Source organism: Capsella rubella, unplaced genomic scaffold (genome assembly GCF_000375325.1).
Source record: "Capsella rubella cultivar Monte Gargano unplaced genomic scaffold, Caprub1_0 scaffold_8, whole genome shotgun sequence".
Classification (NCBI taxonomy): Eukaryota; Viridiplantae; Streptophyta; class Magnoliopsida; order Brassicales; family Brassicaceae; genus Capsella; species Capsella rubella.
The window spans coordinates 8,512,620-8,538,132 of NW_006238916.1; the positions used below are offsets into that span (position 1 = coordinate 8,512,620).

General features: G+C 38.9%; 9 protein-coding genes across 10 annotated transcripts; all 9 read right to left on the reverse strand.

Moving 5' to 3' along the window:
• Positions 1-99: 99 nt before the first annotated feature.
• On the reverse strand, positions 100-5,147 carry LOC17876514 (DNA topoisomerase 1 beta). Its single transcript, XM_006279916.2, has 16 exons — positions 5,059-5,147; positions 3,414-4,651; positions 3,073-3,267; positions 2,900-2,980; positions 2,750-2,809; positions 2,499-2,593; positions 2,255-2,411; positions 2,043-2,168; positions 1,783-1,863; positions 1,544-1,634; positions 1,324-1,457; positions 1,094-1,162; positions 929-1,018; positions 735-838; positions 484-652; positions 100-407 (listed from the first exon to the last, which is right to left on the reverse strand). The coding sequence occupies exons 2-16, from the start codon at positions 4,620-4,622 to the stop codon at positions 321-323; spliced, it is 2,748 nt and encodes a 915-aa protein (XP_006279978.1). The 5' UTR covers positions 4,623-4,651; positions 5,059-5,147; the 3' UTR covers positions 100-320.
• Positions 5,148-6,836: 1,689 nt separating this feature from the next.
• On the reverse strand, positions 6,837-7,865 carry LOC17875811 (probable long-chain-alcohol O-fatty-acyltransferase 7). The gene has a single exon (XM_023777643.1). The coding sequence runs from the start codon at positions 7,863-7,865 to the stop codon at positions 6,837-6,839; it is 1,029 nt and encodes a 342-aa protein (XP_023633411.1).
• A 419-nt stretch (positions 7,866-8,284) lies between these two features.
• Positions 8,285-9,322, reverse strand: LOC17876661 (probable long-chain-alcohol O-fatty-acyltransferase 5). Its single transcript, XM_006281667.2, has one exon. The coding sequence runs from the start codon at positions 9,320-9,322 to the stop codon at positions 8,318-8,320; it is 1,005 nt and encodes a 334-aa protein (XP_006281729.1). The 3' UTR covers positions 8,285-8,317.
• Positions 9,323-10,997: 1,675 nt separating this feature from the next.
• On the reverse strand, positions 10,998-12,466 carry LOC17875673 (probable long-chain-alcohol O-fatty-acyltransferase 4). 2 transcript variants are annotated; one of them, XM_023788961.1, is made up of 2 exons: positions 12,055-12,466; positions 10,998-11,840 (listed from the first exon to the last, which is right to left on the reverse strand). In XM_023788961.1, the coding sequence occupies exons 1-2, from the start codon at positions 12,146-12,148 to the stop codon at positions 11,062-11,064; spliced, it is 873 nt and encodes a 290-aa protein (XP_023644729.1). In that variant the 5' UTR covers positions 12,149-12,466; the 3' UTR covers positions 10,998-11,061. The 2 variants fall into 2 exon arrangements, with proteins under 2 accessions (XP_023644729.1, XP_006281991.1); XM_006281929.2 differs by having other exon boundaries at positions 10,998-12,466.
• Positions 12,467-12,909: 443 nt separating this feature from the next.
• LOC17875121 (probable long-chain-alcohol O-fatty-acyltransferase 3) lies at positions 12,910-14,221 on the reverse strand. The gene has a single exon (XM_023782162.1). The coding sequence runs from the start codon at positions 14,116-14,118 to the stop codon at positions 13,045-13,047; it is 1,074 nt and encodes a 357-aa protein (XP_023637930.1). The 5' UTR covers positions 14,119-14,221; the 3' UTR covers positions 12,910-13,044.
• Positions 14,222-14,517: 296 nt separating this feature from the next.
• Positions 14,518-15,824, reverse strand: LOC17874820 (probable long-chain-alcohol O-fatty-acyltransferase 2). The gene has a single exon (XM_006280699.2). The coding sequence runs from the start codon at positions 15,679-15,681 to the stop codon at positions 14,560-14,562; it is 1,122 nt and encodes a 373-aa protein (XP_006280761.2). The 5' UTR covers positions 15,682-15,824; the 3' UTR covers positions 14,518-14,559.
• A 273-nt stretch (positions 15,825-16,097) lies between these two features.
• Positions 16,098-17,145, reverse strand: LOC17875153 (probable long-chain-alcohol O-fatty-acyltransferase 3). The gene has a single exon (XM_006281664.2). The coding sequence runs from the start codon at positions 17,130-17,132 to the stop codon at positions 16,098-16,100; it is 1,035 nt and encodes a 344-aa protein (XP_006281726.2). The 5' UTR covers positions 17,133-17,145.
• Positions 17,146-17,411: 266 nt separating this feature from the next.
• LOC17875572 (probable long-chain-alcohol O-fatty-acyltransferase 1) lies at positions 17,412-18,591 on the reverse strand. The gene has a single exon (XM_006280680.2). The coding sequence runs from the start codon at positions 18,510-18,512 to the stop codon at positions 17,475-17,477; it is 1,038 nt and encodes a 345-aa protein (XP_006280742.1). The 5' UTR covers positions 18,513-18,591; the 3' UTR covers positions 17,412-17,474.
• Positions 18,592-18,621: 30 nt separating this feature from the next.
• Positions 18,622-25,471, reverse strand: LOC17874825 (protein ENHANCED DOWNY MILDEW 2). Its single transcript, XM_006279404.2, has 19 exons — positions 25,384-25,471; positions 24,663-25,102; positions 24,472-24,568; positions 24,196-24,249; positions 23,945-24,084; positions 23,540-23,636; positions 23,329-23,430; positions 22,977-23,221; positions 22,778-22,867; positions 22,117-22,689; positions 21,840-21,990; positions 21,661-21,762; positions 21,468-21,560; positions 21,131-21,172; positions 20,868-20,978; positions 20,666-20,737; positions 20,442-20,560; positions 20,290-20,353; positions 18,622-20,182 (listed from the first exon to the last, which is right to left on the reverse strand). Exons 2-19 carry the CDS (start codon positions 25,079-25,081, stop codon positions 18,797-18,799), a joined length of 3,957 nt encoding a protein of 1,318 aa, XP_006279466.2. The 5' UTR covers positions 25,082-25,102; positions 25,384-25,471; the 3' UTR covers positions 18,622-18,796.
• Positions 25,472-25,513: the final 42 nt, after the last annotated feature.

Genomic DNA, 25,513 nt, shown 5'->3' on the forward strand with positions numbered 1-25,513 from the left:
TTCTCCACGACGCCGTATTGAGTCGCGCCTAATAGTCATCCATAGACTATAGTATAGTACAGTACAAATTAAGATAGGTGCTACCTTTCTACATTATAATTTATAATAATATTAACCTGAATTATTTATTGAGTAAAAAAATTTATAACTGTTCTTCTATAAAACATCTCACATATTAGTCTTCTGGTTCTACTATTAAGAGAGAAGAAATATCTTTTACAAATTTGTTTTCTTTCTTCTACTCTTTTTAACTCTCTTTCTCTATCTCTGTAAATGTATGGTGAATGGGTTAGGTGAAACTGGCCTCAACGAAGATGCATTTATTCATCGCTGCTTAAACAGAATCTGAACTCAGGATCAACGTCCATTGCCCAAGCGAACTTGGCCAGAAGAGACTTGTTAAATATCTGCAATAGCAAGACAAGTCAATTTCAAGTGTTGCAATGCAAATCTCTGACTTTGTTGAAGCTTTTTATATATTACCTTCTCAATGGGGACATCGTGTCGTTTGCACCACGCAACAGTGATCCTTGGATCCATGTAATTGATCTTAGATGTGCCCAATGCCACGGTTTTCATATCTTCCTTTGTTTGCATATCTCTCTCCATCTTCTCGATCTTACCATTCGTTTGCATTATCTTCTTCTCCAATCTATTTTTCCATAGAGGAAGTTGTTTTCAAAGAGATCCTTATGCGATAAATAATGTGTGTAAAAGAGAGGTTTAGATATTACGCTTCAGGTGTTAAATTCCTCTTTCTCTTTCCATCAGATCCCATTAGTGGTGTTCTTCCTTTCTTAGCCCTGTCGAGATCAATATTCAGCTCTTTTATTTGCTCCTGCAGAGAAATACAAAGATCATGGGACTGAGATTAGAAAGTTGAAACTGTATTTTGACCAAAGCTGATTAGGATTTGCTTATATCTTACCCTTAGTTCTTCTATTTTCACAGCCAGCTTCTCGACTTGTGCTCCGTGAGATTTTGAGACAGTACGTTGATGGTTACAAATGATAGCGACCTAACCAAGAAAAAAAGATAAATCATATTCTCTTAATTAAACTATGAAAATAGCAGAGAGCTTAGTTGTCATTACCTCCTTGTTTGCTTGCTGATAAACCACAACTTTTTCAGGAACGTCGCCATCTCTGGTTTCTTTACTCAACTATCATAACATCCAATCGAAAACGGCTTAAGAAGGATACTCAAGAGAAACTATTCATTAGAATTGTAACCACTGAGAAATATATGTTTGTATAACTAGGTTTTTAATCAATACGTGCATATACAATTTTTAATAGAGGGTACAAAAAATTGACAACATACCATTAAATCCAATGTGATGGATGCATTATATGTACGAAAGACTTTGGCTGTGAGACCAGCCATAAGCTCCTTAAGATGAGCATTGAGTTTTGAAGTATCTAGCTCATCAAAGAGATCATCGGCTTTCGATTTTCCTGGATAGAAGACAAAACCAAAAGTCATCATCCAGTTTCCAAAGGTCAATTATAAGACTAGATAGCCGATTTGATTTTTAACTAACCCGCTTGGAACTGCCCAATTGCCTTATATACCAGAGGCTCAACCTCAACTGTGTTTACATACTGAATAGAGTCTTTACCAAGGAAGTCAAACTGAAAATACCAAAGCAGATACATAAGTGATTATTATATGCAACAATAAAACCTTGTCGGAAAAAAACAGTCAATACGCCAGGCATTCTAGTACTCTCGCAGATACATGCTGCAGTTAATTTTGTTCAGGTTGAGATTAAGTATATACCTTTAACTTATTTGGAGGAATACACTCCACGTTTCCTACTTTCAATGTACAACAACCAACAGTATCTGCCTCATCGTCGTCCTATAGAATAAAAATATGAAGACCAAGAAAGAAAAATGTGAAAGAATCGCTTGAAATTCTAGAAAACGCATAAGAAGCGGGTTTTGTGGAGTAACGATCTCTTATCAGCCAGAGACAACAATAAACTTAATTTTAAATTAGGATCTCTCTAATTAAAGAAGAATCTTTTTCTAAATCACCTTCTCGTTTCCAGCCCTAAGGGCTAGCTTATCGATGAGATATGTCGCAACTGCTATTTGCCGCTTTGTTACATCCTTGTTATTAAAATCTTTGGTGTATGCTGCTCTAATACTCCCGATATGGTTCTGCAAACAAATGGTAGATTACTTAATAAGAAAAGGGAAAGCAGGATGGTTTACAAAAAAGCTTTAGCAGAATCAAAACTCATTACGTGTAGCTTCCTCGCTTTCTCATACTTCTCCTTGTCGCTTTGTCCCTTCAACGAACTACTAGCTGCCAGGAATACATACTTGAACTCTTTTGGATTGATAGGATCATTCCAAAAAGCAAGCCAGGTAACAGTATTGTCATGCTTAACTTCTTTCCATCTGAACAAAGAACAGCACTCTTAGAATCAGGTCATAGAAAAAAATAAAACATGTGACTTTTTCAAAAGGGAGAACATAAACTAAGACCTTTCACCACGGATGGGGCATTCTGGAATTGGCGCCTCTTTACCAATGTTGATTGTTATATCACAAGGACGAATCCGCTTTTTCAGTTTCCCCATCTTGAACACATGACGCAGAAGAGAAAATTACTAAAATGAGAAATAGTTATAGAAGTTGGGGGAACAAGGAAGAAGAATGTTCTAAATGAGATACTACATCACACAACAGAATATTACAGTTTAAGGATAATGTAAATAAGCGCAGCAAAAATATACCTTAGGATGTTCTCCCCGGCCTCGAAACAACCCAGGGGGCTCAACTCTGAAATTTCCAATCTGGAATTGTTGCATAATATGGTCAGCTAATTTTAAGACGGTGGACTGAGATTTCTATCAAACAGAAAGAAAAAAAAAAAAAAAATTTACCCTCTCCCTGACACCATCAAGAACAGCCCACATGTATTTCTCCTCCTGCTGTAATTTCTCCTCTTTCACAATTCTTTTCTCCTGTTCATCATTAGCATTATAACATTATCAACAACAGCTTCATCAGAATAGCATACTAATGAACTTTATCTTAAAGAATAATTTTTTTGTACTTCTGCACTCATTTGTTTCTTTGCCTCCTTCTCCTGCATAGACCATTCATATATGGGAGTGAAGTCACAATCATCTAAATTTTTAATCATATGGTTCTTTCCAAGTAATTTCCGCCAATCATTCCAGAAATTCTCTCTGAACTTTGGTTTATTGTAATATTCTGTTTCCCTCATCACCGCAAACATAGTTGCAACCTGCAGAGAGAAATGACAATATTATCAGCTCACCACTCAACATAAAAAAAACACTCAACAAGCGCAATGAGATGAAAGTCAACGGCTGTAGAAAGTAGCAAAGAAAACTATCATGGGACTGAGACGCAGAAAGACAGAGAAAGGACCTCTTCTTGTTCAGGAGTTAAGTCAACAGGCTTTCCCTGATACAATATTTTAACCCCATGACGCTTATATGGAGGTGGAAAAATAACACCATTGTGCTCTAGAGTTTTCCATTTCGTTTGCCCATCTCCAGAAGGTAATGATTTTGACGATTTCGAAAATTTAGAATCTTTCACCCATTTGTTGGGCTTTTTAGCTATTGTTCTGGATGACGAAGCTATCATTTTACTAGAATTTGGCTTCGCTGAGGAGGCTTTATTATTTGAGGAATCTGACTTCATCCTTGAGGCAATAGGAACATGATCATCATCATCTGAGTTATCTTCTTTAACAGTTGCTTGGTTGGCTCTCAACGGCTTTGATGCATCCAGATTCTTTTCTTTGCCATCTGGCGTAGCTGCACTATGTGAACCTTGCTCCACTTTCAATGGTTTAGCTGGCTCTGATAGCTTGGGCCTCTTAACAGAAGATTGATTAGAAGAGCTCCCCTTCTCAAGAGGTCTTTTAGCAGGTGCCTGAGAACTGTGCCCTTCGGTCTTAGGTTTTAAACCATTCCGATTGATATTGTTAACCAAAGGTCTCTTCTGTTCATTATGAACAGGCTTGCTACTTGATGTACCCACACTGGTCTTTGCCTGAACCGTGGAGGACATGGGAGCTCTCTCATCCAAAACTTTCTTCTTAGTGTTATCACCCAATCCCTGAGGCCTCATGTTGCTCTTTTGTCCTGGTTTCTGCATACTCCCGCGCCCAGAAGAGCCCGGCTGTTTGGTAAGGTCCTTAGAATCCATTTTAAGTCTGGCACTCAAAGGTTTATCATCCTCGGAATCCTCATCATCACTTTTGGACACAGATGGTGCTTTCCCCAAACCATTCCTCTCCTTAGCAACAACGGACCTATCATCCCGCAATGGTGACTTCACAGTCGAACGTTGAACAGATGAAGATGATGGTAACGATGGTTTCATCATCGAACTTCTAACAGATGAAGCTGATCTATTGGGGCTAGTTAAGGGAGACCTTGTTGGTGGCGGAGACTTGGTGGAACCAATAGCCGAGTTTCTCATAGCATTATTAGGCCTTGAACGGTTAGTTGTAGCTGCTGTATTACTGGTTCTCTTAAAAACCAGAGGAATGTCATCTTCATCTTCATCGTCATACCCATCATGACCATTTGGCACAACGGGCTTCACAAACGCCTCAGTGGCCATACCCAACAAGGCAAGTTATTCACAATCAACTGTTGATCAACAAATGAAAAAGAGAAAAAAAAGGAAAGACATTTAATTTTCTTGAATTGCACCAAAATGGGATTAATACATTAATATACTTAACAAAACACAGATATGCTCATATGCATCAAGACATTTCAATTGGTCTGAAGGGAACTTCAACATCTCAATGTTAAATCCCATAACATAGAAATAAAATCAACCGGGTCAAAATTTCAGAAATCCGATATGTCAATGAATTGAATACGATACGAACAAAGAATAAGATAATTGAAGCTCTGGTTTGTTCAATTGAAAACTCGAATCCCCAAATTGGAACGAGAAACCCTAACTTTGAAACCAAACATGAAATTGTGAAATTGAGCTCAAATTCGATCAAAATATGGATGTAGGATAACGAATTTGATGCAACTACCTTAGGGCCACGACGAAATCGGAGATGAAGCAGATATGATGAATCTCACAGGACACACGCCTCACGGATTTCTTACCAGCCTTTGATTTGTGTCCGTTTTTTTTGTGTTGTAGAGGCTAAGTTAACGAAAGACTCCGTATCGGTCAGCGGGTCTTTACCCCCTTCTCACTTTTAGTTTTGTTCCTCACACCGTTATACGACGTCGTTGTGGTGGCATTGGGATTTATTTTCTTCTTAACTTCTTACTTGGGTTTAGATAAATGAAGGCCCATGAGAGGTCCATGGACTGTTTTGGGAGAATTCCAAAGAAGACATGTTCCAACTGTCCATTTAAAATGTTTAGGAAAAAAGTAAGATTTCATTTTATAAAGCTGGATTCATGTAATAACCAACAACTGTTGAGAACTTGAGAGCTGAGGTTATTATGTGTCAATTGTTTATGGAATGATCTTCTGGATACAAGATCAGATAATTTCCTTCCTGATGCGGTTTTTATCGACGATTCACGTCCTGATGGTTTGTTCCTTCGATATTTCTCGACGATAGCATGCCAACGGTTCGGGTCACATGCGAGAAGATGATAGATCGGGAACACAACGTAACCATGGATATGATCATAAAATCTGGGAAGTGGAAGATTAGTCCTTATGGAAAGACATGATAACATGACATTAAAAATAAATCCAAACTAGCCCAAAAAATAATAATTTAAAATTCTATAATGTTCTTGAAATTTATTCATTTGTAAATTTTGAAACAACTATTTATCAGCCAAAAATAATGATTGATGAATAGATATATCAAACTTGCATATTGTTGTTGAATTTGATGATGATAAATATGTAAAGTATAATGTGATTGAAAAAAAACAAGAAAATACCATCAAGTAGCACCAAAATATGTGTTTAAGGACAATAATAGCACACACTCCATAAATATCCATAAATAGCACTTGTTAACAAAATTATAATATTTTAAATAAATTTTTAGTTTTTTTTAAGGTTTGGATTGACTATTTTACATGTAGGGTATAGTTTTTAGGGAGGTATGGTTTATTGTTTAGAGTTTAAAATTTAATTTTGAAAAAAATAGGAGAGTGTGTGGTAAGTTTGGAGAAGAAAGGTTTAAATTAGTGCTATTTTTGAGAATTTCCCAAAAAAAATAACCATAGGTTAAAATTAAATCTATTAATCCAATTTTGGAGCAATTTTGATTTTACACATACTGATAAAAATTAAGTAACTTCTAAAAGCATCTCCATTCGTGTACCCCTCTGAAAAATGTTTAACATTAATTAATTAATAAATATTGATTGAATGGGCAACGTGATTGAATGGGAGAGTGAAGAGGCAACGTGAGAGAAAGAGAAAGAGAGAGGAAAAAAGGGAGATGATTTTTTCTTTTCTACAAAATATATTTTTCACCCAATCAAGAAATGCCAGCTGTGTTAAGCATCGATCTTTAGAGAGTTTGGTTAAGCAGCGCCCCTTGCAGAATCCACCATTATTGATTTATTTTTTGGCTGTTTAATGCTAATAATTTCATGAAGCACCTCCCGTTGGAGGTGGTCTAAGTTCTAAACACTGTAGATTTATTTTTTGGCTGTTTAATGCTAATAATTTCATGAAGCACCTCCCGTTGGAGGTGGTTTAAGTTCTAAACACTGTAAACGCATGCATACCTTCGTTCCTTGATACCTTCATTTTTTATTTTTTTGGGTCAGTTTTATACAATGATTACATTAAATAATTTGATAGCCATAACCCTATGGTTACCACTTAGAAATGCAATTGATCACTAGGAGATAAGTTGCGTCTAAAGAAGTCAATGATCAAGGAGATTTCATTGGAACATCTCTCCATCACGTTGCTCCGTATCAATTGAGGAAAAAACAGCCAATCAGCAGTGACATTTACAAACCCCATCGTTAGCAGCCAAGACACGACCGGTCTCACCGGCCACCGCCGCATAAACGCCGTCCTCTTCACAGCCACTTCCGCCACCGTGCAAACTCCATGTAACACAAAGAACGAACCGACTTCCCCTGTAGGCATCTCACGTGTTATATAAAAGAAAACCACTTCGTGAGCCACAGCAGAGACTACGAACGTCCCAAAGACAGCAATCAACATCGCATGGTCAGAGCTCAGAACGCGTCGGCAAGCACGCCGCACAGGAATGTAAACGCATGCCCTAAGAGTCGCCGAGACTATGAGGTTCCACCGGCGACCCCAGAAGTCTTGAAGAGATGTAGCCAAGTATGGTTCGTAAAAATGTGGCTCTAGGTCACAACCAAGAACGATGGTCATTAGAATTCTAAAGAGCGTTAAGAGAATCTCAAGTAACAAATATAAATACAATGGATGGATACAGAAAAGCAAAGCGGGGTGAAGGCTTGTCATGTCGTTATGCACATATAACAACACGACCAAGATCGCAACTTTAACGGCGAAAACATACGTGGAGAAATGGTATTGAGATTTAGGGTTTTGTTGACGCTGGATTGGGAAGCAAGTAAAGCAGGCGAATCGAAAGAGATTTGAGGGCAGCGGAAAGAGAGGACCTTGATCGAATGAAAAGAGTATGAGCCTTGAATTGGCAATAGCTGATAAGAAAAAAGCTGAAGTGGAAGATAAAATTGAAAAGGAGAAGAAGAGAGGAAGAACAAATAACAAAGCACAGACCGGGATTATAGAGACTAATCGATAAACACCAGATTTGATTCTTGGTGGTAACAAGTAACAGTAAGATACAGAGATTATTGTTGAAACCCCTACTTTGATCAAACTCTTCATTTCTTCCTCCATCTCTCCCAGACCTTTTTTTTTTTTTTTTGGTTGCTGAGTTTAAGCAATATATAACAAAGGTTTTGGCAATAACTACAACCCACCCACTACTTCCATTATGTCAGTATTAGAATCAGTCCTTGTACAAACAAAAATGTGATCAATTAGATGAATAACCAAAAGTGTGCCAACTAATATCCAAATAAATAGTGAAACATACAATAGAGAGAATAGATGAATAACCTAATATAATATGATCTAGTTAACCTAAAACAAAACAACTTTAGGCTGGTTTTCAATGGGATCAGTGAGATCTATACGATATAACAAAAATAATATTATTTCATTCTTCAGTTCCAAGTAAAAACAAAACGACAAGAACTACAATTTATCTCTAATTAATAGACAAAAAAATAAACACTCATTTGATAAAACAAAAAAAAATGATTTTTATTCCTTATCTCAGATTCTATCTAAACCGAATTAACTAACTCAACGATCATCACAGCTTCATATGTGAATCTCTCCATCACGCCGCTCCTTCTAAGCTGAGGTGTAAACAACCAAACACCAGTTGCAAACACGAACCCCACCGTGAGTAGTCGGGAAACCACCGGACTCAACCGCCACCGCTGCATCACCGTGGTTTTCTTCTTCACCGCCAACTCAGCGGCAGTGCAAACGCCATGTAACATAAAGAACAGAGTAACTTCTCCTGTAGGCATCTCACGTGTCATATAGAAGAAGAGCAATTCATGAACCAAACCAGAGACGATGAATGCCACCAAGATCCCCGGAAACAGAGCCCAACCGGAACTCATTCGACGTTCAGAGACTCGCCGCATTGGAGCGTAAACAGCTGGCCGGAGAATCGCTGGAACCATGAGATTCCACCGACGACCCCAAAAGTCTTGTAGAGATGTGGCTAAGTATGGTTTATTGGACTGTGGCTCAAGATCGCAGCCAAGAGAGATAAAAACAAGAACTTTGACGAACGTTAAAATAATCTCAATCTCTAAGTAGAGATGCACAAAATAGAGACCCAACAGTACAATCGGATGAAGGTTTTGTTTGTAACCATACAAATGTAATAGCACACCAAAGATCGCAACTTTAATGGCGAAAACCAATTTGGGCAAGTGGTTTTGAGATTTAGGGCTTTGCTGAGCCTTGATGGGGAAGCAAGTGAAGCAGAAGAATCGAGGGAGATTAGGTGGTATTGGGATCAAAGGACCTTTGTCGAACGAGAAGAGGATGAGTTTGAAATTAGCGAGCCATGTGAGGAAAAACGCTGTGATTAAAGATAAATGGAGAGAAGAGAAAAAGAGAGGAAGAAGAAGAAACAGAGCAAGAACAGGGGAAACAGAGAGTAATCGAGGAACACCAGATTTGATTCTAGGTGGTATGTAGTAACAATAAGATATCGAGATTATTGCAGAAACCCATACTTTGATCAAGTTCTTGAGTTCTTCATCCATAATTTCTTTTAGCAATCACCAAGGTTTCAACTTTGCAATCTTGTTGTGTTGTTGCTAAGAATGGGAAAACTATGGTAATAAAAATTGTTACATAGACAACATCGAGTAGACACATAAAGTAGGTGAGATGTAGATTAAATACAAAGAAGAGCATTTAATATCGAAGTCCTTTGGATAGCCCTTGAGTGTTGGAGTAGTAATAAATGGTTGTAATAATATCCGACACCAGCAAATACAATAGTGGAAGAACATATCTCCTTGGAATGAGGACCAAAGAATGGTTTCGTCATTTGGTCTTACAGTAAGAATAATAGATTAAGGTTTCGTGCCGCACTATTCTGGCCGTTGTTAGTTTTATAACAGCGATTGGATATAAGTCTAATAGACTTGTTTATCCTAACATGTGTGATGGATTAAGGTTTCACCTATAATATAATGTATCACAAAATGTTTATACGCTTATTTAGGACATGTGTTAGCATTCCATTGACTTAAAAACAGTGTAAGTGGAACGCAAATATTACATGAACCAACTACACTGTTCAGAGCCGGCCCAAAGGCCAAGCCCATGAAACATATGCTTGCGGCCCTTCCTTTTATATAGTATTTTCGGCCCTATTTTTTCAAAAAGATTCTTTAGTGTAGTGGTATTAACCTTTCTTCATGGGTTAGAGGTCACAAGTTCGAGGCCTATAAGCAGCCATTATTTTTAATTTGCTTGTAACCTTCCTTAGCATAGAGACGGCTCTGACACTGTTCATCATTAGAATGTTCATAATAAAATATAGCACAAAATTGCATGCATCGTTCTCTCTCTTTGCATGTCAGTATCTTAAATTCTATCACCAAGAAACATTTCATGTGTGTGAGCTGAAATCTTTGTACTCGTAGTGGGAGGAACAATAAAAAACTGACGTTGTAATTATAATCATGATGCTATAGACTAGAAGCGATCTAAAGATATGCCCACATGACATCCACCACTTGGTTCAGGAAAATGCACTTTGTCAAAGACTCCCATAATTCGATCAACCTCTTACATACAATCCATCATGCCATATTAATAAGATTTTTGATTATTGGCACACACAAATTTTTTTTTTTTTTTTTTTTTAAATGTCTCTTGATGAAAATGTAATTTAAGACATGGAGACAAGCTGTGAAAATGAAGATTTCAGAGTAGCAATTAAAAGCCAAAGACTGGCATGTTCAGGAGATGATAGTTTTACAATTGATAGTTTTAGACATAATCCCACAAGCATGATGAAATGATTAACATCTTAAAAGGTGTACATGATAAACCCTCAAATCTTTCATTTGCCTCACGAAATATAGTTACTTTTAGTCTATCAAACAAATTCAAATTGTCCCTATAGTTCAAATACATAAATAAAAATACTTATTTTCTGTTTGATTCAAATCAGATTGTCCACAAAATATTTAGAAAAAATTATTTGACCGCGCGCATAGATTAACTTTGTTCGTGGAAACCTATATATCCAATTTTGGGTACAACATAAACTTGTTGCCTACGTAAGTAAATATTTGGTCAACTACGTAAGTAAATACAAGGGAAAATATCTCCAGACGTAAGCGTTGAAACAATGACGTCTCCACGATTTGACATCTTACCAAACCTGTTTAATTGAAGAATCTCTATTTAATTTTCTTCCCAAATCCATAAAAAAATATGTGGTTGATCAAATCAGTTGAAAATATTAATCTACGATTTTAGCAATTTAATGTCTCCAAAGGTAGACAAACTTGTGCTTGAAGAAATCAATGGACAAAAAGGCTTCATCAGCGAGTCTCTCCATCATGCCACTCCTTGTAAGCTGAGGGAAAAACAACCAACCACCGGTCACAACCACGAACCCCACCGTGAGTACTCGTGAAACCATCGGACACGTCTTCCACCGCCGCACCAAGCTCGTCCTCTTGGCGGCACCTTCCGCTGCAGTGCAAACTCCATGTAATACAAAGAACCAAGTGACTTCACCTGTCGGCGATTCACGTGTGAAATAGAAGAAGATCAGCTCGTGAATCACACCGGAGACTAGGAAGGACACAAAAACTCCCAAGAACAATGCTTGGTCAGAGTTCATTTTCCGACAAGCCATTCGTCGCACCGGAACGTAGACGGCCGGTCGGAGAATAGCGGGGACCATGAGGTTCCAGCGACGACCCCAGAAGTCTTGAAGAGAGGTGGCTAAGTATGGTTCATTGAACTGTGGTTCGAGGTCGCACCCAAGAAAGATACTAAGCAGAAGTTTCAGAGGAGCTAAGAGAATCTCATACTCCAAGTATATATGCAGAGAATATAGAACCAATAGCACAGCCGGAGGCATATATTGTCTGTATTCATACATTTGCAACAGTACACCAAATATGGCAACTTTAATGGCGAAAACCCATTTAGGCAACTGATCTTGAGATTTAGGGTTTTGTAGTAGCTTGATGGGGAAGCAAGTGAAGCAGATGAACTGAGAGATACTAGGTGGAACTGGGAAAAGAGGACCTAGGTCGAAGCAGAAGAGGATTAGCTTAAAATTGGCCAGCCATGTGAGGAAAAAAGCAGTGGAACCAGAGAAGTGAACAGAGGAGAAAAACAGAGGAAGAAGGAGAAACATAAAACAAACGGGAAGAACAGAGAGTAATCGAACAACACCAGATTTGATTCTAGTTGGTAAGTAGTAACAGTAAGTTACTGAAATGATTGCAGAAACCCAAACCTTGATGAAGTTCTTGAGTTCTTCCTCCATCTCTCGAGATCTTCTTTTTCCAGAAACCAATGTTATTGACTTTATTTAGTTGTTTTGTTTGCATACTTAAAAACAATTAATATAAATCCGATAAACCAAACAACTTGCAATTTGACTTGACAGATTGTTAAATGATTTGGACAAAGAAACACCCAATTTTGCAGCGCTCTCTTTCCATGAGATCCGGAAGGATTCGGTCTGATTAAAACAACTCTGATTCTTGCTTCTAATCTTGAAACCGCTCTTATTTGGTCTGATCTGTAAGTTACGGAGAAGGTTTATGTAGAAATTCTAATCTTGGTGAAGCTCTAAAATTCTTCATCCTCTCCTCAGATCTCTTTTTACATTTTCTGATTTCTTACAAGCACTGAGGTTTTGGAACGTACTGGTTGCGTGTGTAAAACAGTAATCAGAATGAATTAGACAATAACCAAATAGAAAACTAGAGCGTATGTTTTTTTTTTTTGGGTGCAATTTTCAATCATTGTTGTGTAGAAAATTTCTGCCAAAAACACCATTTTCAATATTAGTTATTTGATCAACGACTAGATTGATTTACAGTTCCATGATTTGACATCTACTAACCCCCACACTGGTGACTTATCAAAACACGTGAAACAACAAGGATAACGTTTTGAAAGTATATTGACCACGTACTATGTCCTTGACCAAAATCTAGTTGCTCCATTTTAAGTTTTGGTTGGTTGAAAATATCAATTTCAAGCTTGACCCAAAAGTCAAGTGGCAGTAGTCCTGGTCCATGTAATCAAAATCTGACCAAACCCCAAAACTTGATCAAACTTCTATTTATAAGTGTTTTCAAACTTCAATTTTTTGGAAGATTATTACTAATCACAAAACCTCCTACCTCTCTTTAATTAGTGTTATTCTAAAATTCCACAAAGTAATACAGTATGGTTCAATACTCCAGCTATAGGTAGAAACACATACATCCATGAATCATGATTCAACGAAGTACAATAACTTGCTCTTGACGAAATCAATGGGCATTAAGGCTTCGTTAGCGAGTCTCTCGATCATGCCACTCCTAATTAGAGGAGGAAAAAACAACCAACCACTCGTCACAACCACAAACGCCACCGTGAGAAGCTGTGACACTGACATCGTCGGACTAACTCTCCACCACCGCTTCACCACCGTCTGTTTCTTCACCGCCACTTCTGCCGCCGTACAAAGTCCATGTAACACAAAGAACCAAGTGACTTCCCCTGTAGGCATATCATGCGTTATATAGAAGAAGATCAGCTCGTGGACCGCACCAGATACAAGGAACGTTGCGAAAACTCCCAAGAACAAAGCCTGATCTGAGTTCATTATCCGCTTGGCAAGTCGCCGGACCGGGGTGTAAACGGCCACCCTAAAGATCGCGGGGACCATAAGATTCCACCGGTGACCCCAGAAGTCTTGCAGAGATGTGGCTAAGTATGGTTCATTGGATTGTGGCTCTAGATCACACCCAAGAGTCATAAAGACCAAACCTCTGACAAGCATTAAGGCTATCTCAAGCTCCAAGTAAATATGCAGAGAATAGAGAACCAATAGCAAAGATGGGGACAGATATTGCTTGTATTCATACATATGTAACAACACACCAAATATGGCAACTTTAATGGCGAAAACCCATTTGGGGATTTGATTTTGTGGATTAGGGTTCTGTTGTGGCTTGATGGGGAAGCAAGTGAAGCATATGAAACGTGAGAGAGTTGAAGGAAGCGGAGAAAGAGGACCTTGATCGAAGGAGAAGAGTATAAGTTTGAAATTTGCGAGCCATGTGAGGAAAAAAGCAATGGAACCAGAGAAGTGAACAGAGGAGAAAAACAGAGGAAAAACAAGAAACAGAGCACATACAGGAAGAACAGTGAGCAATCTAAAAACACCAGATTTGATTCTAGCTGATATGTAGTAACAATAAGCTATGGATATTATTGCAGAGATCCAAACCTTGATGAAGTTCTTGAGTTCTTCATCCATCTCTCCAGATCTGGTTTCTTTTCCCAATAATTGAGCTTTCATTTTGATGTGTATTTAATAATAGGAGTGAATCAAAACACGTACGTTCCGAATATAATATTCGGATAAATAAACCAGTTTTTCCCTCTCTCGCTAAATCTCAACTCTCCAGGTCCAGGAGTTACGGAAGAAGTCTGATTCTATTGGGCTGTAAATTCACTCTATATAATGTCGGTTTGTATAAAGCAATTACGTCTTAAGTTCTATATTCGTATACAAGTCACTTGCCTTTGCCTAGCTATCGTATTTAATAAAGAAATGTCTTTTGAAACGGCCACATATGACAGGTCTTTATCATGCACGAGTGTCAACAATGAAAAGTGTAACGCTCAAATATGAATAGAACCAATTTTTATGTAACGCATGTGTGAGGCCTAAAACTGTTGTCGATAATAACAATGCTGAGGATAAAGAAGAATCTCTTCTTCAAAATTAGGCGTTACATTAAAATACGGACAACATGTGTTTAACAACGTCAACAACCAACAAACATTCACTTATTATTCTCTTATGTACATCATTTCTCAAAACTGGAGGGTAAAATAACCAACTGGCTGTAACGATCACAAACGCCGCAACCGCAAGACCCGAGACGGCCAGATGCGGCCTAGGAAGCCACCGCGTCCTTTTGATCGCTATCTCCGCCGACGTTGCAACTCCATGCAACAGAAAGAAGCAAGTGACTTCCCAAGTTGGAGATTTACGGACCATATAAAAGTAGAACAGCTCATGCATTAACCCTGAGACAAGAAAGGTGGCTAACATTCCACTGTAAAAAGCACCGTGTAGACCGAGTAAAGGTGTAAAAAGTCGTTGAACCGGTATGTGGACGGCTGGGCGGAGTATGGCTGGGACCATGAGGTTCCATCTACGGCTCCAGAAGTCTTGTAAAGAAGTGGCTAAGTAAGGTTCATTAAAGACCGGTTCGATTTCACAGCCAAGAAACATAGAGAGCAAGGTACTGACGGAGACTAAGATAAGTTCTGCTTCAAGGTAAACATGGACTGTAAAGAGAGCCAAGAAACCGGACGGAGATAAACCAGAATCATAGTTGTTTCTATACACATGTAATAAGAAGGAAAAGATCAAGAGTTTGATAGCAAGAATCCATTTAGAAGGTTTGTTGTAGATTCGATTTGAGGAAGGGTTTCGACTACTGGTTTTGATGGGGAAACAAGAGAAGCAGAAGAAACGGGAGAGATTTAAGGGAAGTGGGCTTAAAGGTTCTTGATCAAAAGCAAAGAGAAGGAGCTTGAAATTTGCAAGCCATGTGAGGAAGAAAGCTGAGATGACGCAGAAGTGAACAGAAGAGAGGAGGAGTGGAAGAAGAAGGAAGATGATGAAGATGGGAAGAAGAGAGAGGAGACGAGTAAAACCTTTGGAGAGTTTTGAAGAGATGTAGTAACAGTATGATATGGAGATTATGGCAGAGATCCATACCTTGATTAGGTTTCTCAACTCTTCTTCCATCTCTATCTCTTTCTCTGATATTTGGTTCTGTTGGTTGCTAATTTGTTTGTGTGCAGCATGCGCCTTAAATAATATTATCCACAACCACAAGAACATGAAGAAAATGTCAAAATCTAGAAAATGTTATTTCACATTTGTCAAGTTTTCGTCATTTCTATTTTGGATTATTGCGAAAACTTTTCAAAGTGTTGTAAACAAAATAAGAGGATAAACGATACAAGCTTTATTGTTTCTAAACTTAAATGAAATAATCTTGCACCATTAATGATTATATTGTAAAATATCATGATAGTGTCTTTCAAATTTCTCCAGAACTTTTCGAAAATTACGATTATGATCAGATAGTGATCACTATTATAGTTTATCTTCATTAATCATTTGACTAGTAAACCAGAGATGTGTCTACAATTTGACATCTACTAAATCGACAAATCATATAACTTTTTTATTTAGTGTTAGCTATATAGCAAAGACATCCAAAGTTGAATAATGATTTAGCGATTTATCAACAACTAAAAGTAAAAAAGCTTGTGCTTGACGAAATCAATGGACAAAAAGGCTTCGTTAGCGAGTCTCTCGATCATGCGACTCCTTATAAGAGGAGGGAAAAACAACCAACCACTCGTCACAACCACAAACCCCACTGTGAGAAGCCGTGACACCGTAGGAGAACTCACTCCCGGCCACCGCTGCACCAAACTCGTCCTCTTCACCGCTACTTCTGTGGCAGTGCAAAGTCCATGTAACACAAAGAACCAAGTGACTTCCCCTGTAGGCATCTCACGTGTTATATAGAAGAAGATCAGCTCGTGAACCGCACCGGAGACGAGGAACGCTGCAAAAACTCCTGAGAACAAAGCTTGATCGGAGTTCATTATCCGTTTGGCAAGTCGCCGGACCGGGGTATAAACGGCCGGCCGGAGGATCGCGGGGACCATGAGGTTCCACCGGTGACCCCAAAAGTCTTGAAGAGAGGTGGCTAAGTATGGTTCGTTGGACTGTGGCTCTAGATCGCACCCAAGAGTGATAAAGACCAAAATTTTGACGAGCATTAAGGCAAACTCAAGCTCCAAGTATATATGTAGAGAATAGAGAACCAGTAGCACAGTCGGAGAGAGATGTTGTTTATATTCATACATTTGTAACAACACACCAAATATAACAACTTTAATGGCGAAAACCCATTTGGAGATTTGAGTTGGAGAATTAGGGTTTTGTTGAGGCTTGATAGGGAAGCAAGTGAAGCAGATGAATCGGGAGAGATTTGAGGGAAGTGGGACGAGGGGGCCTTGATCGAAGCAGAAGAGGATGAGTTTGAAATTTGCGAGCCATGTGAGGAAAAATGCTGTAAGTTCAGAGAAGTGAACAGAGGAAAAAAACAGAGGAAGTAGAAGAAACAGAGCACAAACAGGAAGAACAGAGAGTAATCGAAATACACCAGCTTTGATTCTTGCTGATATGTAGTAACAATAAGCTATGGAGATTGTTGCTGAGATCCAAACCTTGATGAAGTTCTTGAGTTCTCCATCCATGTCTCTAGTCAACATCTTCTTTTTTTGGTTTTTTTAGTCTTTTCCCCAATCACTGAGGGTTTTGACTTGATAAAGATGTGTAATTTAAAATGAATTAAGATTGATTCAAACATATTCGGAATAGAGATGACAGCTACACATTGTTAAGAGAGTCGGACAATTAATAATAAACTAGTTATGCCTCTCTGTACATCTCTGCTCTCCAGGAGATGCACACATTTCAAGTGAACCTGTGATTGATTCAACTGAATCCCATGTTACGAATGTTTCATACTACACAACGTGGCTCAACACTTCAGTATGGTTGCTCTGCTCTTGGCCTTTATATAATTATATGTGAAAAAAAAACAAAAAGACTCATGAAGAAGTAAATAACTTGCGTTTTACAAAGTCAATAACCAATAAACATTCACCAATCGCTTTCTCATGGACATTGTTTCTCAGCACTTGAGAGAGAAATAACCAAACTCCCGTCACACTCACAAACGTTAGAACTGCAAAACCAGAGACAGCCCGGTGTGGTGGCCTCCACCGTTTTGTTCTCTTCACCGCTATCTCAGTGCCAGTGGCAGCACCGTGCAACACGAAGAAACAAGTGACTTCCCAAGTTGGAGGCTGACGGATCATGTAAAAGTAGATCAGCTCATGCATCAAGCCCGAGACAAAGAACGAGGCCATGACCCCAGCAAACATAGCCCCGTCTCGACTGAGTAAGTGTTTGAAAAAACGCTGAACGGGGATGTGTACAGTTGAGCGTAGGACGGCTGAAACCATGAGGTTCCATCTGCGGCTCCAGAAGTCCTGTAAAGAGGTGGCTAAGTACGGCTCATTGAACACTGGCTCGATGTCACACCCGAGAAGATTAGATATCACAGCTCCAACAAAGACCAAGACAAGTTCCACCTCAAGGTAAATATGGAGACAATAAAGAGCCAAAACAACGAACCGAGGCAAACCGTCCCTGTATTCATAGACATGTAACAAGACGCCCAAGGCCACAATTTTGACAGCCAAAACCCATTTAGGCATAGGTTCATTCTTACAACGAAGATTGGTGATCGCATCTGGAGAAGGGCTTTGCCTGATTTTGATGGGCAAACAAGCAAAGCAGATGAAACGGGAGAGTTTAGGGGGAGGTGGGCACAAAGGTCCTTGATCAAAGGCAAAGAGAATAAGTCTGAAGTTTGCGAGCCATGAGAGAAACAGAGCTGAAAGGGCGCAAAAGTGCACACAAGAGAGGAACAGGGGAAGGCGAAGAAACAGAATGCAGATTGGAAGGATAGAGAGGAGACGAAGAACACCTTTAGGGATTTTAGATGATATGAAATAGCAGTAAGATAAGGATAATAAAGCACAGATCCATACCTCGATTAAGTTTCTAAAGTTTTCTTCCATTTTCTCAGATCTGTTGTTTGCTAATTCTGAGGAAGCACCAATGCCGACGTGGTCCTGTATAACTATATTAAAGAATGACCACAACACATATCTAAAAAGTTTAAACGACAATTGAAGGCTGGCTTCCTTTTTCTAATATTATTAAACAGCCAAAAGGCCCACTAGCTAGACATGAGTGGCAGAGAACAGTTACAGATTTCTTCTCTTTTTCCTACAATTTCAGAGAGTGAGACACAAAAGATTGATCAAACTATTTATGTTGTACAAGGATAGTTAGCGCTAGTCTATTCATTAATCCAACCGCCAGATCGACTAAGATAAGGGTAGTTTGGGTTCGGCCCAGGCGCAAAACCCCTTGGACTCATATCAAAGTCACTAGGTGGTGGAGGTGGTGGCGGTTGCAGTGGAAAGCCATGAGGATCAAAGAGACTGTGTCCACTAGGTTGCATTGGAGGCTGAGGTGGGAAAGAGCTCATCCTCTGGTAATTCATCTGATCGAAGTGAGGCTCATAACGTTGTTGCAATGGGAATGTATTGTCCATCAGATTTAAAGGAGGAGGAGCTAACATGGGGTCCAAATGCCCAGCGTACTGCTCTGAATACTCTCTTGGACCAACCCCTCTATGGAGGTCTGAATATCCTCGGTAATCAAACATCTCGTTAGGACCATTTCTCATGGATGTTGCCAACGGAAACTGATCCGGTATGAAAGGAGGATCCGGCATTCTGTAGCCTCCACCAAAACCATACCTAGCAGCAAGACCATCGTCGAAATGGGATATACTTGCACCATAAGATGGTTCAAAAGCAGTAAATGGTTTCTGACCAGTATTTGCTGGCGATGGACGGACAGTGTAGATGTCCTCTCCAGAAGATCTTACAGAGTTTGGCCTATTCGGTGTCACTTCAGGTTTTCTAGTGCCCTGCACTTTACCATCAGGTTCTCTAATATTCTTTCCCAAGTTACTTTTTGTCCTCGTTATTGCAGGCAGAGATACTTCAACAGACTCGTGAGGTCTTTGAGATGTTGTATTGGAGATTGATGTGCAGACAGCATATATATCATCTGGGGAAGACCTAACAGGACTCTGCCAATTAGATGATATTTCGGGAATATTTACTTTGATGCTCTCCGGTGCTCTATTCAACTCTCCTAGACCCTCTTCCATGTCATTGCTCTTCAAAGCCACATCATTAGAACCCATGGACTTCCCAAGGTTCCTACCAGAGTAGTCTTTGGTCTTTTCCTCCTTTTCCAGTTGACTTCTCCTTGACAAGTGATCTGACTGATGTACACGTCCTATAGTTTCCCGCGCTTCGATTTTCTCAGAGAGCAAAATGTTATTAACGCATTCTGCTACCTCAAGTTCATCCTTTTCCATAGGAACATCTTTGTTGTCCAACGCAAAAGGGCTATCTCTAGGCATAGTAGTTCCATCACACATGCCATCAGAAACTTCAAGTGGATACAAAGATGCGTTTGCTTCGTCTTCAACTTTCTTTAAATTTGAGCTCGCCGCATCTCTAAACAAGTGATAATGCTTTTCTGCTATTTTCTTGTGCTTGGCTGCAAAGTCAGATCGACTCCAGAGAGAAAGTGGTGGAGGAACAATATTCCAGTCTTCCAATTGTTTGTTTTCATCATTGACAGAACCAGGCAGGTAAAACGACTGAAAGGAATAGACAAGAAGCAAAAAAATTAATTGAAACTCAAGAAAGGCTCAATCTCTTAGAAAAAATCAGAGGGGGCAAACCAAAAGAAGAGCGAATGATTTACATTTCCAGATAGGAACGTCTTATCCTCCCATATAAGCACATAAGATGACTTCTTTCTATCCAACCTGTTCAGAAAAGAAACAGATTTAACAAAATGGTATTTTAGTGTTACATAATGGTACAGAGGAGCAGATGAGATAGATCGACTGAAACCTTTCAGTCTCGGGAGGAACAATGAGGATGAGAATCTTTGGGCGAAACTCAAGAGCCTTAGTAATAAACTTGTTTGCAAGAGATGCATTGACTCCAAAAGGTGGATTTAGCCCCATAATCTACTCAAATGTCAAAAAATATAAATAGTCAGATACTACTCAAACTCTTTCATTTGTCACGGGAGCTTACACAAAGTTCAGATTTAAAGGAAATTTGTATCTTACCAGCTTTGAACCTGGTTCCAACTCATCTTTGCCTACAGTCATCCAATCCTTTCTCTCAAAATTGAAATTATTCTGAAAGTAAGATAAATAATTCAATGAGTAATCCTAGACGACTGATGAACAGAACACACCAAGATCCAGCATATGTTGCTTCAGTGATCAAGACTTTACAACTTACGACAAAAGCAGGTATACTTATTACCTTCGCTTGAATAAGATCATAATTTTTATATAAGCACTTCTTCCCGGTTTCTTCAAGCTTTGTTTTCATCAAACAGCTAAAGTCATTGGCACCACAACAGAAGTCGACAATCTGTTAGAAGAGATGCCAGAAACCATACATCATTGTTTATTCACAAGAAATTGATCACTATACCAACAAGATCATACTTCAGAAAAAAAAAATTTAAGAGAAGTAAACAAGAAATTAAACCCTAACAGATAACATTCGCGAGCAAATCTCACCATATCACCATCTTCTGCATACCAATGGAGCCTATCAACAATCTGCATGACAAAGTAATATGATCCGATCAGGTATCAAGCTACAGATACAAGAGCTAGAATTTGACAGTGTGTAAACAGCACGGACAGAAAATATAAGCCAACAGCATAATCCTCACAAAAGACAGATTACATAAGCTATTTGACAAGACACAAAAACAGCCTACATTTTAAGAGTCATTTCTCCTTGAAAATTGTTCTTTCTCACTCGTTGACATAAGTGTGAACCGAAATCCTTGTAACTTATAGATTACCTGTTGAAGTTTTTCTTATTTATGCTTTTATGAGGATATATTACCTGTTGAAGTTTTTCAGGATTAGTAAAATGACGACCAAAGGAGGTATAGCGTGCACCATAGAGAAAAGGAGCAAGATAAACTTTGAGCTTATCCTGAAGCAAAAGAAATAATCATCTAGAGGATTAGCAACAAAAAATACTAATAGCAAGCAAAGATAAATAAAAAGGATGCAGAAAAAGCTAAGTATAGGACCTTCCACTTGAGGATTTGGCTCAGAACCTCTGGCTCACAAACTGCTTTTGCATCCTCAATGTTTCCTCCTTCCTCAAGCTTTTTTAGTGCTGTTCTGACAGCCTGGAAAAACAAAATCTAAAGTGAGAAATAGAGCTAAGAGAGGCTAACTAGCGACCGGTTTCAGATATCTAGCCCACCTGAACTGATCCTTCTACCTTCCCCATAGTGATCGTCTTGTCCACAACATTCCTTGTGGAGTTTGTGTGCATAGTAGATTGAACTTTGAATTTCTTAAGAATAGTACCCATAGTTATCTCTTCCGTAGCTCTTTTCATGACCGCCAAGAGCCTACATTGGCAAAAGTAGATAAGACGTAAGAAATTACTAATACGTCCTAAACAAAGTTCTAAGGAAAACTGAAATTTTAAACAAAGTTCTAAGGGAAACTGAAATTTTAAACAATAAATTACTAACCTCCTTTGAGAGTCGTTGTCTAATGCAGGAATTTCACTTCCTGGATCCTTGGAGGCAATTGAGTCAGTCTTATTGTGCTTGCTATCAACTGGAATCACGTGCCCAGGCTTTACTCGGTTAGGTTCCTGGATGTAATTAAACAACTTTTCACCCAGTGAAACCTTGCTTTTACCAACTTCGCGTGACTCTTTCACTCCCAGCTTGTTTTTGCCAGCTTCACCGGACTCTTCCATCATCTTCTGGGATTTTTGTGGAACCACTTTATATTTTACGGATGGATCAACATCCTTTCGTTTCCTAAAATGGTCTGGTACAGATGAAACTAATCCATGCTTCTTTGTTGAGACACGATCTTTTGAAGAAGGAAACGAACTTCTAACGGAATTAACAGAAGCTCTTCCACAAGTATCTTGTAAGGCCAGATCCTTACCCCTAAGTCTCGCTTTATCTCGTCCCACATGTGATTCCAGTATCCTTCTTTTTTCTTTCATTAAGGCCTTCTTTTCTTCTGTGAAAGGAAACTTAACATGGTCTCTAACTGGTGTCAGGAGTTCTTCATCTATCTCATGTTCTCTAAGCAAGGGAAATCATTCAACTTAGTGTCTCAAGGTAAGTATAATTATAAATTTACACAGAAAGATATAACGTATAAAAATCTTACTGGCAATATATGAGTACACGGTTGTGCAAGAGTCCATCCCATGCCCTAGTAAATATATCCTCTTCCTCAATATCTTGAAATGAAAGTTCCCTAGAAAACAACAACACAGGACGTCCAAAAAAAGAAAATAACAAAACAGTAACTCAAATAGGTTCTGAGATAGCAATAGAAAATGAATGACAAGTGAATGAAGGTATACCGCGGCAGGCATTTTCGATGATAGGACTTCGGACATCGCCGGCAAACAGCAAATTGCAAGTTAGAGTCTGTCTTGACCTCTCCACTTTCACAGACACTGCATTTGTGCAATGGGCATGTAAACTCTCCTGCAATGATTTGTCTCTCTAGTGCTTCACACTCTTCTTTATTTCCTAAAGGTAGCCGTCTTGTGACACAACGAGGATGGTAAAAGTAGCCACAGGTGGCTGACACGCATTGGAAAACCTAAGAACACGTTTAAAACGCAAAGCTCGTCCAGTTAGTTGACAGTCACCATTATCAACAAAACACGTCTGAACAGAATTAAACATTAGAGATCAATAATTTCATACCTCTGCTGCCCCAGCCGAATTATCAGAAGAGCCAAGGTTCTTGCAAATGAAGCATTGATGTATCTTATGCTCACAGTTTGGGCAGAAGTACTTCTGAATTGCCTGGAAAACAGTCCATAAAAAACATTAACATTAACTCCATGCCTATTCAAGAAAACCAAGACACTCAGAAATATTCAGAACTAATGAGAATATAATAAATGTTACATACTTCCACTTGCATCTTGGTAAAGCCAAGAGAATCACAAAGGGAATCTTCGCCATCTTTTTTGGTAGCATGGAAAGATCTCAGGCAGCTTCCTTCACAACTGTAGAAATCAGAACACAAGACTTATACATCTGGTTCGGTGAAATAACAACACGCAATATGGAATAAAACAATGGATCTTCCGAAACAATGGCCTCAGTCTCCTCAAACACTGCATTTGTATGTTTCACGTTGTTAATTTTTTTTCAGTTTTTCATCAAATATTTTTGTAAATGCCAAACACAAACGAAAGGTATGCATGGCCTTATTATCCTAACAAAGAAAGTAATAGGTGGAAGACTAATTCTGCAACAAAAAACTTCCAGAGAAAATCAAAATACACGATCAATATCCAGCAAGGAAACATACCACATAAGCTCGCCACCATTGTCACATATTGCACAAACAGACTCAAAAAAATCATCGTCTTCATCATCTTCCAATTCATCTTCATCGGAAGCTACATAAGTATTGTCATCTCCTACTATGAAATCATCCTTTGCATTGTCCTAATAATTAATAACAAGTTCGTAACAGAAATTAAGACCGTGTGAGAGTAAGGGAAACAAGGGGAAAGACACATTAGGAAAAGAGTACTCAAGTGGATTAAAGAATCAAACCTCATCAGGTAATCTCCTTTTGGTAGGCTTCTTTGCGAGAAATGCAAGTATAAACTAGACACATAAGAAAGAAAAACTCAAGAAAGTTAGGAGAGAATCAGGGTAAGAAGATGATACATATACAGAAAGCATCCAAGCCAGAAAGCGAACTAAACTCTTGAAAAACAAATATGGGCATCACAAGCTCACAAGTAGCAGAAGCCACAACACCTATAAGAGCCTCTTATAAATCAAACATCTCACAGACCAGAAAGTCTGAAAATTCTCCATACTAACCTTTGATTTCGCCAAATTGACATCTCTTTTAGCAGCTTCAGCGATTAAGCCAATGTGATCCACCAAATCATTCTGCGATGGCTTCACGTCATATGACCTATAGAAACAACATCCAGCCACAGGAGTTAAAACCAAAAGAACGAAAATTCCCAGAGAGAAGAACAAAAGACATAAAATAAGCGACCAGTCACCTCAAACTTCTAGTTAATTTCTCCCAGAGGGATTTCTCCGACGCTAGGGGATTCCTCCTAAGAAACTGAATGGAATACAAGGTAACCAAAACAGTTCTTATCAATTCGGCGTAGCTTTTCCTCGGTTCCTCAAGCTTAATCCAGATATTATCCTTGGTAAGAACAGAAATCTCCGGTCTAAAGTTAGAAAGGTCGAATCTCCAAGCCTTAACAAGCTTATGCAGAGGCAAAAGCCCATCACCAGATCTTCCTCTCAAGTAAAAACCTGACGCACTCCCATCAACTTTCTCCTTCGCGGTCCATTGAATTGGCAGACGAGCAAACGACACAGGCTCCTTATCATCATCTTCGAAATAGTAATTCGAAGCTGATTGAGGAACAGAGTAATCTTCCTCTTCATCATCGTCAACGAACGCCATCAATTCCCCAAACCCCCAAACCTAGAAACGATTCAAACACAACCGATCAATGGGAAATTCCAAAAATCAGAGCTTTCTCCTAAACCCTAAAGCAAAATCCGAATTAGGGTTCGTCTTAGGAGAACCTAGACACACGAATTAGAGAACGCAAGAAACATAACAATGCAGATGACCAAAAGTCCCAAAAGATGAATAGTAAACCCAAAAATTGAGTAAACTGAGACAACCGAACTGAATAAGAGCTCAGGAATGAATGAGTCAATTACGAAGAAGAAGAAGAAGAAGAAGAAGAGTGAAGAAACCTTTGAGAATTCTAGTCTCTGTGTGTGTGTAGACTCTGAGGCAATTGAATCAACAGAGAGTAAGAGTCGTCGTCTTCATAATGCGAAAACTGCCTGAGAAATTTTTTGTTCATGTTTATATAACTCGCGG